Source organism: Littorina saxatilis, linkage group LG16, assembly GCF_037325665.1.
Source record: "Littorina saxatilis isolate snail1 linkage group LG16, US_GU_Lsax_2.0, whole genome shotgun sequence".
Lineage (NCBI taxonomy): Eukaryota > Metazoa > Mollusca > Gastropoda > Littorinimorpha > Littorinidae > Littorina > Littorina saxatilis.
This window is the reverse complement of record NC_090260.1, coordinates 26,291,803-26,303,105: the sequence shown is the minus strand read 5'-3', so window position 1 is coordinate 26,303,105 and position 11,303 is coordinate 26,291,803. Positions and strand designations below refer to the sequence as shown.

At 41.4% G+C, this 11,303-nt stretch overlaps 1 protein-coding gene across 1 annotated transcript in view; it reads left to right on the top strand.

Annotated features, from left to right (window-relative positions):
* Positions 1-297: 297 nt before the first annotated feature.
* LOC138950689 (uncharacterized) overlaps positions 298-11,303 on the top strand; it is a gene marked incomplete in the record, with an annotated part of 144,084 nt that continues 133,078 nt past the window's right edge. The window contains 2 exon segments of the mRNA XM_070322403.1: positions 298-513; positions 4,934-5,367. Of these exon segments, the coding sequence (XP_070178504.1) occupies positions 5,061-5,367 (307 nt within the window).

Sequence of the window (11,303 nt, the reverse complement as noted above, 5' to 3'; positions counted from 1 at the left end):
AGTGGTTTTGCTTTTTTACATCGCCCTAACTAGAGGGACCAATCTACAATGGCTATAATTAATAAACAGACACAGAAAACAATAATAAGTATTTACAGATACATTTAAAGAAGAACAGACCGACAACCCAGACACACAGAAGAAGAAACAGACGAGCATCCAATACACGCACAGCGCTCACCGAAATGACTCTCGACACACAAACTATAACAGGATTACATGGTGACTTCGAAAAACCGAACGCACGCTCTCGACCCAGTTAGCGGGCCATACAAATCCGTGCACATATTTGTCCTGGGACCAGTAGGGGCTCAGGCTAGCCTTGCTTCACTTCGCTACAGGGGCTGTAGGGGCAGCTTTCAGAGGAGTGGACATCCACACTTGTCCAGCCTCAGCAGTGTGCATTCGGGGAACTTCTTTCTCTGTGTATTTTTGAAGTTGGGAGAATCATTTTATTTTTCTTTGCTTCCAAATGCGTGGACATCTTGGACATCCCACGAAAGCAAAAGAAATGTGAGTAGAGGTTGTTTTAGATATAGATTTTGTTGTTGTTGCAATCTTTATTCAGCAAAAAACGACATCATTTTTTTAAGAGCGAAAACTAAATTAAATAAATTGATGTCAACACGCTTTCAACTTTTTTTCTTCTCATACATTGTATTTCATACACAGACAGACAAATAGCCTCCCCCCCCCCACACACACACACACCGTCCTGCCCACACACACACACACACACACACACACACACGCGCGCGCGCGCGCGCGCGCGCACATAAGCAATCAGTGGAACCAGTTAAACTTCTGTTTAGATTATATACATTTATTTCAGTAAAAGTACGCAGCCAACACCATTTTCTACATGGCAACTTGATCACTTTTTCCTGAGGGAAACATCTTTCAAGCGCTTGTTTGGTAATGACATTGTGGTCGGACGTTGTTACAAGCAACGCTTTAAAACATGCCAACAAAGCAAGCAAACGAAATACAGAAATGACGACTGCAATTTGCTGACTGTTTTATTTCTAAAGCTCGAAATTGAGTCTTTAAGTAGGTATCTACATTTGCAAATGTACATACAAGTACACATAAAAAAAACCTGAGGTACATGTACAAGCTGCGAAACTGCATTTGAATGACTGTTTTGCTTTCGATAGTGCGAAATTGAGTCTGCACGTATGTACAGACATTGACGAGTTTACATACACACACACACACAAAACGAGATTTGAAAGCATGTTGCAACGTTGAACCAACAAGCCTATTTTATTGTCTGCAGCACAAACTTGATTGTTTATATGTACCTTCATTGGCATATTTGTATTCACATCGAAAGTCTAAGTTGCAAGCACATTGCAGCTTAGCATTTGACTGACTGACTTTTTTCTTTTTTTTACTATGTAGCACAAAACTGAGTCTGAGAGTATAAGCAAGTGTCTACATTGGCACATCGAAAACTAGAGTTGCTAGCAGCCCTGCACGTGTTTGAACCTCTATTGTTCGTGTTCACAAGTAATAGATATTACGAAAAATAATATATGTGACCCTCCACCACGAAATGAGTCGCATGTCACCTTTGCATGATTTTCATAATTATTTTTACATTTTCCTAAAGAGTTTTTTATGCTCTATCCAGTGGTGAAAACCGTTTTAGAAAAGAGAGAAAACTGTTTGAGTTATAAGCCTGTGACTAAGGTGACCCTCACACTGTTACTAGACACCCACCGGACTTATATTATGCCTAGCGCAGAACCGCGCGAGGTGACATGCGACTCATTTCGTGGTGGAGGGTCACATATAGTAACATGTATTACTTTTTTGTAATGTGATTTAACAAAATCAATGTTTGTTTTCTAATTCACTAGAGTGAGTCAGTAAGTCACTTTGCTGGCGAGTTTGCACTAGAGTTGCTGGCAAGTTGTTTAAAATTAGTTGTCGCCGAGGTATGTCTCCCGCCCCCCCCCCCGCCCCCCGCCTCTCTCTCCCCCCCCCCTCCTCCCTTTCCAGCGGAAAACATGCAGAAGACACGTGCATCACAAACAACGCGCGCACAGAGTGTCCATTGTTCCAGTCACACAGTTGTAAGAAACAAGGAGCAGAAAGTAAGACTGTCTACGCCCAAAAAAAAATCAAAACTCGTATGCGACTTCTCAAAGGCACAGCTAGGGTGGTGTGTTTTTACATTTAGTCAAGTTTTGACTAAATGTTTTAACATAGAGGGGGAATCGAGACGAGGGTCGTGGGGTGTGTCTGTGTGTGTGTGTGTGTGTGTGTGTGTGTGTGTGTGTGTGTGTGTGTGTGTGTGTGTGTGTGTGTGTGTGTGTGTGTGTGTGTCTGTCTGTCTGTCTGTGCGTGTGTGTATGTAGAGCGATTCAGAGTAAACTACTGGACCGATCTTTATGAAATTTTACATGAGAGTTCCTGGGTATGATATCCCCAGACGTTTTTTGGTTTTTTCGACAAATGTCTTTTATGACGTCATATCCGGCTTTTTGTAAAAGTTGAGGCGGCACTGTCACACCTTCATTTTTCAATCAAATTGATTCAAATGTTGGCCAATCAATCTTCGACGAAGGCCGGACTTCGGTATTGCATTTCAGCATGGAGGCTTAAAAATTAATTAATGACTTTGGTCATTGAAAATCTGAAAATTGTAATTAAAATTATTGTTTTATAAAACGACCCAAAATTACTTTTATTTTATTCTTTATCATGTTCAGATTCCAAAAACATATAGATATGTTATATTCGGATTAAAAACAAGCTCTGACAATTAAAAATATGAAAATTATGATTAAAATTAAATTTCCGAAATCGTTTTAAAAACAATTATCTTATTCCTTGTCGGTTCCTGATTCCAAAAACATATAGATATGATATGTTTGGATTAAAAACACGCTCTGAAAGTTAAAACGAAGAGAGGTCCAGTAAAGCGCGCTATGCAGCGCAGCGCAACCGCTACCGCGCTGAACAGGCTCGTCACTTTCACTGCCTTTTGCACTAGCGGCGGACTACGGTCATTGTGAAAAAATGCAGGCTTCATGTCTCACCCAGTCACATTATTCTGACACCGGACCAACCAGTCCTAGCACTAACCCCATAATGCCAGACGCCAGGCGGAGCAGCCACTAGATTGCCAATTTTAAAGTCTTAGGAATGACCCGGCCGGGGTTCAAACCCACGCCCTCCCGATCACGGGGCGGACGCCTTACCACTAGGCCAACCGTGCCGGTTGTTGTTCAAACTCGTGACTGTGCATACTACAGTACAATACACAAGCGCTTAAAGGCACATTCCTTCTCGTTGAAACATTTCGGATCTCTATCTCAAATCTGGCTAGGATTTTACATGCAATTATTTTCTTTCTTTATTTGGTGTTTAACGTCGTTTTCAACCGTTCAAGGTTATATCGCGACGGGGAAAGGGGGGTGGGGGGATGGGATAGAGCCACTTGTTAATTGTTTCTTGTTCACAAAAGCACTAATCAAAAAATTGCTCCAAGGGCTTGCAACGTAGTACAATATATGACCTTACTGGGAGAGTGCAAGTTTCCAGTACAAAGGACTTTACATTTCTTACATACTGCTTGACTAAAATCTTTACAAACATTGACTATATTCTTTACAAGAAACACTTAACAAAGGTAAAAGGAGAAACAGAATCCGTTAGTCGCCTCTTACGACATGCTGGGGAGCATCGGGTAAATTCTTCCCCCTAACCCGCGGGGGGTGTTTTACATGGAATAAGACCAACCTCCCACTGTGCGTATTAAGAAAGTAATTCATCAAATTTCCCAATTCGAACTTGAACTCGAAAACTTTGTTACTGAGGGATGGTAGAATTAGGTCCGGATGTTCCTTTCTTACAGCTAGTCCCTACAACTATACACACATGAAACAAAGAACAAGTATGGAGAATACAAATATAAATCAAAATAAAACACACACACACACACACACACACACACACACACACACACACACACACACACACACACACATACACACACACACACATACACACACACACACACACAGACACACACACACACACACACACACATAAACACACAAACTACGTCATCAACAAGCAATCTAGAGCTAACAAGAAATTCCTCCGAGGTAAGAAAAACACCCCCGTCCTTACCATTCTCACTGCCACCAACTGAGAAGGTTATTTCCCTTTGACCATTAATATGTCCCTCTATAAGTCCTTGTAGAATCTTAATCCACCAATAACTCCCTAACCGTGTGTTTGACTGGTCCCAATTTTTGTAAGGACCGTCTCAGGAATGTATAGAACCTGTTCACCAAGTTTGGTGACGATCGGTCCGTTCATTCTTGAGATCTATATGCGAACACAAACACACAAACAAACAAACAAACAAACACATCGACCGAATCCTATACACACCCCTATACCGGGGGTGTAAAGAGCAACAAAACAACACAATTCTAAACAACATTGATGATACAAACCATCAACATCATAAAATAAGACAGAACATGAAAGCATACAATAGCACACCACAGCTAGCAGACAGGGTGTCGATGTTGGTATGTGACCATGCGGTAGGATGATCTTAGATGGGGATCGAGCCTATGACTGTTGTCACGAGAAAGAGTGCACCTTTAAATAGTATCAAGAAACAGAAGCTAAACGATCCCAGTGTTAAACTTTATTCAGTGCTAATTGTGTGTGCCACCTTGACCGTAGTTGAAATGTGTGCATGGTTGTGCATAATATATTTCAATTCGATTCAAAAAGTCATTCTTTCTTTCTTTATTTATTTGTTTATTTTCTCACACGGTGTTTTTCTTGCTTTATTATTTCTTTTTTATTTGCTTGCTAATTAACGTGTTTGGTTTTTATTAATTCTGGTTTTACAAACTGTCTCCTTTTTGATTGAACTTTTTGTTGTTGTCATTTCCAGGTAGCTGTAACAGGCAAAATCCGCTTCAAAGAAACGCCTCCTATCAAAATCACCACTACCAACAACAACAACAACAACAACAACAACAACAACTACAACAACTACCACTACAACGGCATCGTAGGCAATGCCAGGCTACAGCATGGAATTACACAACGTCAACGGAGAGACTTCCTCCACTGCCTCCGTCACCAAGAACGGTAAGCCGAGACAACAGCCCGGATGTCACGTCTCGGCTCTCATGGGATTCGTTCTCGTTCTGCTCGCGATTCTCGTGGCCTTGGGCGTGGGACTTTTGGTCTTCTTCACCCAGACAAAGGAAGTCACGTGCAACTTCCCGGGGTCTGAGGGAACCATACCGGAAGCAGAATCGGACGCGATCAGGGCTTGCCGAGACTGGATTGAAAAGGGCACTGAGGCTTCTGACCAGATCTGTAAGTTTTATTCGTTTGTAGTTTTCATATATATGTATGTACTGTGCTGAAAAAAACTAAAACATTATAAACACACTCACACAACTGGAAAAAAAGAGAACCCGTTTTGTTTGATTCAAAGTGTCCATACCCGAAAGGGCGTATGTTATCTGGCGCACGTTTTGGATTGAACATGTATTTCATAGGGGTAACGTGACATCAATATGAGAGTACCCCCAACATCAACCCAACAAAACCACAGTGAGTCGAACAGTTTTACCGAGAAGGAGTTAGCCTTTACTACATAAGAAGTAATGCTCCTTAGGCCCAAAAAAAAAGGTCTGTTTACGGTAACATAGGCCCCAAAAATAGGGTCGGTAGGTCGGGATTTTTTAATTTTTTTGTTCTCCCAATAACCATATTTTTACGTGTTCTTTTTTTTCTTTTTTTCTTCCCCAAATGCCAAAAAAAAGTCTAGGGTCGCGCGAAAAAAATAGGGTCGGTCGGGTTACCGTAAACAGACTATTTTTTTTTGTGGCCTTACTGCAATTTGTCAGGTGGGACACAGCTCTGGGTTTCTTTTCATAACATCAGCAAAAACATTCTATTGACAATTTAAAATGTAGTTCAGGCAGATCCCAGTCAACCTTCTGCATTAAAAGGAATCACAATGGAACACACAAACATACACAGGATATGAGAGGGAAAGGCTTGAGTCACACACAAAAAAGCCCTAATAAAATCAACGTAGCGAAGCAAGCACGCACACACGAAGGGAAAGAAAAATATGAAAAGGGATCGTAGTTCTATACAAATGTTAGTTTCTGTTTGTTGACACTTGCATAAATTGCATAATAGTGCATGTAATATCAGCAAGACCCAAAACGAAATATGTACAGAGAGAGAGAGAGAGAGAGAGAGAGAGAGAGAGAGAGAGAGAGAGAGAGAGAGAGAGAGAGAGAGAGAGAGAGAGAGAGAGAGAGAGAGAGAGAGAGAGAGAGAGAGAGAGAGAGAGAGAGAGAGAGAGAGAGAGAGAACGAGAACGAGAGAAAGAGAGAGAGAGAGAAAGAGAGAGAGAGAGAGAGAGAGAAAGAGAGAGAGAGAGAAAGAGAGAGAGAGAGAGAGGGTAGGAGAGAGAGAGAGAGAGGGAGAGAGAGAGAGAGACAGACAGACAGACAGACAGAGATGCAGAGAAAGAGAGAGAGGGAGGAAGGGGAAAGAGAGCGAGAGAGAGAGAGCGTGTGTGTAGGTGTGTATGTGTGTGTGTGTGTGTGTGTGTGTGTGTGTGTGTGTGTGTGTGTGTGAGTGTGTGTGTGTGTGTCTGTGCAAATGGAACGAATCTCTTAACCTAGTGGATAACTCGAAACAATCGTGATTTACATGTGAAGTAGGCTATCCTTAGCGGATTATGACTTTATTCAGTTATTCTGCAGAAAAAAACAGAAATGCTGGAGAAAAACTGTTTGTTTCTGCAGCATTTCTGCATAATGTCATCTTTCGCGAGAGCAACGTTTTTTTCTGCAGTAAAACAGTTTTTCTCCATGCCAGCATTTGTCTTTTCTGCAGAAAAACAGAAATGCTGGAGAAAAACTGTCTTTTCTGCAGCATTTCTGCATAATGTAATCTTTCGCCGAAGCAACGGGTTTTTCTGGAGCAAAACATTTTACTGCAGTAAAATTGAAATCAAGAATGCTGCAGTAAAACGGTGCTGTTGTTTTACTGCAGAAAACCTGTTTACACTTTTTCTGCAGCATTTTGTACTGGCTCTTGGCGGATTATGTACAAAATGCTGCAGAAAAAATGTAAACAGGTTTTCTGCAGTAAAACAACAGCACCGTTTTACTGCAGCATTCTTGATTTCAATTGTACTGCAGTAAAATGTTTTGCTGCAGAAAAAAAACGCTGCTTCGGCAAAAGATGACATTAGGCAGAAATGCTGCAGAAAAGAACGGTTTTTCTCCAGCATTTGTCTTTTCTGCAGAATAACTGAATAAAGTCATAATCCGCTAAGGATAGTAGGCACCTTCAATCGCTTAGAAAGCCAAAAACACATATATGTGACCCTCCACCCCGAAATGAGTCGCATGTCGCCTCGCACGGTTCTGCGCTAGGCTTAATAAAAGTCCGGGGAGTGTCTGGTAACAGTGTGGGGGTCACCTTAGTCACAGGCTTATAACTCAAACAGTTTTCGCTCTTTTCTAAAACGGTTTTCACCACTGGATAGAGCATAAACAAACTCTTTAGAAAAATGTAAAAATATGAAAATCATGCAAAGGTGACATGCGACTCATTCCGTGGTGGAGGGTCACATATGCCCTTCTTAGTTTGTTTGATTTTGCGTTTGTCATACCTACTGTGCATTTTCGAAGGGAAAAAGGTAAACAAGCACTTGAATAAAATAAACAAGACAGAAGTATCCTTTTCAGTTAGCTGTGGCTCTTCTGCGCAAGATTTATTTTGCAGACACTGTGTCTGATTTTGATTTATTTACAACCCTTGACAAAACGCTGCTTAACCCGGATCAAGGTAGTTAATGCGCTTGTTTTGATGTAACATTTACTGCGCAATAGAAAGTTGCTTCAAAACCCCTGATTTAAAACTTACTGCGCAATAGAGATTTACTTTAAAACCCCGTATAAACTATAGTAATGATACGCGTGACATTAGCATGTTGTACAAGAGGTCGTCATCTACAACAATATAGTTGTTACAAAAAACCAGTACATGCGAACGTCAATCGGTCTAGTTGTTGTAAAACCAAGCACTTGAGAACGTCAGTCGTCCAAGTTGTTATAAAACCAAGTACATAATAACTTCAGTAGGCCTTAATTGTTATTTAAAACATCAAGTACATGAGAACGTCAGTCGTCTTAGTTGTTATAAAAACAAGTACATAATAACTTCAGTAGGCCTTAATTGTTATTAAAAAAACATCAAGTACATGAAAACGTCAGTCGTCCTAGTTGTTATAAAACCAAGTACGTGAGAACGTCAGTCGTCCTAGTTGTTATAAAACCAAGTACATGAGAACGTCAGTCGGCCAAGATGTTATAAAACCAAGTACATGAGAACGTCAGTCGTCCTAGTTGTTATAAAACCAAGTACGTGAGAACGTCAGTCGTCTTAGTTGTTATAAAACCAAGTACATGAAAACGTCAGTCGGCCAAGTTGTCATAAAACCAAGTGCATGAGAACGTCAGTCGGCCAAGTTGTTATAAAACAGAGTACATGAGAACGTCAGTCGGCCAAGTTGTTATAAAACCAAGTACATGAGAACGTCAGTCGGCCAAGTTGTTATAAAACCAAGTACATGAGAACGTCAGTCGGCCAAGTTGTTATAAAACCAAGTACATGAAAATATCAGTCGGCCAAGTTGTTATAAAACCAAGTACATGAGAACGTCAGTCGGCCAAATTGTTATAACATCAAGTACATGAGAACGTCAGTCGGCCAAGTTGTTATAACATCAAGTACATGAGAACGTCAGTCGGCCAAGTTGTTATAAAACCAAGTACATGAGAACGTCAGTCGGCCAAATTGTTATAACATCAAGTACATGAGAACGTCAGTCGGCCAAGTTGTTATAACATCAAGTACATGAGAACGTCAGTCGGCCAAGTTGTTATAAAACCAAGTACATGAGAACGTCAGTCGGCCAAGTTGTTATAACATCAAGTACATGAGAACGTCAGTCGACCAAGTTGTTATAGCATCAAGTACATGAGAACGTCAGTCGGCCAAGTTGTTATAACATCAAGTACATGATAACGTCAGTCGGCCAAATTGTTATAACATCAAGTACATGAGAACGTCAGTCGGCCAAGTTGTTATAACATCAAGTACATGAGAACGTCAGTCGGCCAAGTTGTTATAACATCAAGTACATGAGAACGTCAGTCGGCCAAGTTGTTATAACATCAAGTACATGCATGAGAACGTCAGTCGGCCAAGTTGTTATAACATCAAGTACATGAGAACGTCAGTCGGCCAAGTTGTTATAACATCAAGTACATGAGAACGTCAGTCGGCCAAGTTGTTATAACATCAAGTACATGAGAACGTCAGTCGGCCAAGTTTTTATAACATCAAGTACATAAGAACGTCAGTCGGCAAAGTTGTTATAAAACCAAGTACATGAGAACGTCAGTCAGCCAAGTTGTTATAACATCAAGTACATGAGAACGTCAGTCGGCCGAGTTGTTATAAAACCAAGAACATGAGAACGTCAGTCGGCCAAGTTGTTATAAAACCAATAACATTAGAACGTCAGTCGGCCAAGTTGTTATAAAACCAAGAACATGAGAACGTCAGTCGGCCAAGTTGTTATAAAACCAAGAACATTAGAACGTCAGTCGGCCAAGTTGTTATAAAACCAAGCACATGAGAACGTCAGTCGGCCAAGTTGTTATAAAACCAAGTACATGAGAACGTCAGTCGGCCAAGTTGTTATAAAACCAAGAACATGAGAACGTCAGTCGGCCGAGTTGTTATAAAACCAATAACATGAGAACGTCAGTCGGCCAAGTTGTTATAAAACCAAGTACATGCGCACGTCAGTCGGCCGAGTTGTTATAAAACTAAGAACATGAGAACGTCATTCAGATCAGTTCGTTCATATGAAACCCAACAGATGAACGAGAGCAAGAACCAACATGAGAGAGTGAGAGAGACAAACACATAGACACAGATAGTAAGAGAGACACACACATAGACACAGAGAGTGAGAGAGACACACACATAGACACAGAGAGTGAGAGAGACACACACATAGACACAGAGAGTGAGAGAGACACACACATAGACACAGAGAGTGATAAAGACATACACATAGACACAGAGAGTGAGAGAGACACACACATAGACACAGAGAGCGTGAGAGACACACACATAGACACCAAGAGTGTGAGAGACACACACATAGACACCGAGAGTGAGAAAGACACACACATAGACACAGAGAGTGAGAGAGACACACACATAGACACAGAGAGTAAAAGAGACACACACATAGACACAGTGAGTGAGAGAGACACACACATCGACACAGAGACTGTGAAAGACATACACATAGACACAGGGAGTGAGAGAGACACACACATAGACACCAAGAGTGTGAGAGACACACACATAGACACCGAGAGTGAGAAAGACCCACACATAGACACAGAGAGTAAGAGAAACACACACATAGACACAGAGAGTGAGAGAGACACACACATAGACACAGAGAGTGAGAGAGACACACACATTGACACAGAGAGTGAGAGAGACACACACATTGACACAGAGAGTAAAAGAGACACACACATAGACACAGAGTGTGAGAGACACACACATTGACACAGAGAGTGAGAGAGACACACACATTGACACAGAGAGTGAGAGAGACACACACATTGACACAGAGAGTGTGAGAAACATACACATAGACACAGATAGTGAGAGAGACACACACATAGACACAGAGAGTGAGAGAGACACACACATAACATACAAGCAGAGAGTGTGAGAAACATACACATAGACACAGATAGTGAGAGAGACACACACATAGACACAGAGAGTGAGAGAGACACACACATAGACACAGAGAGTGAGAGAGACACACACATAGACACAGATAGTGAGAGAGACACACACATTGACACAGAGAGTGAGAGAGACACACACATAGACACAGAGAGTGAGAGAGACACGACACACATAGACACAGAGAGTGAGAGAGACACACACATAGACACAGAGAGTGAGAGAGACACATAAATAGACACACAGAGTGAGAGAGACACACACATACAAGCAGAGAGTGAGAGAGACACACACATAGACACACAGAGTGAGAGAGACACACACATAGACACCGATAGTGAGAGAGACACATAGATAGACACAAAGAGTGAGAGAGACACACACATAGACACCGATAGTGAGAGAGACACACACATAGACACAGAGAG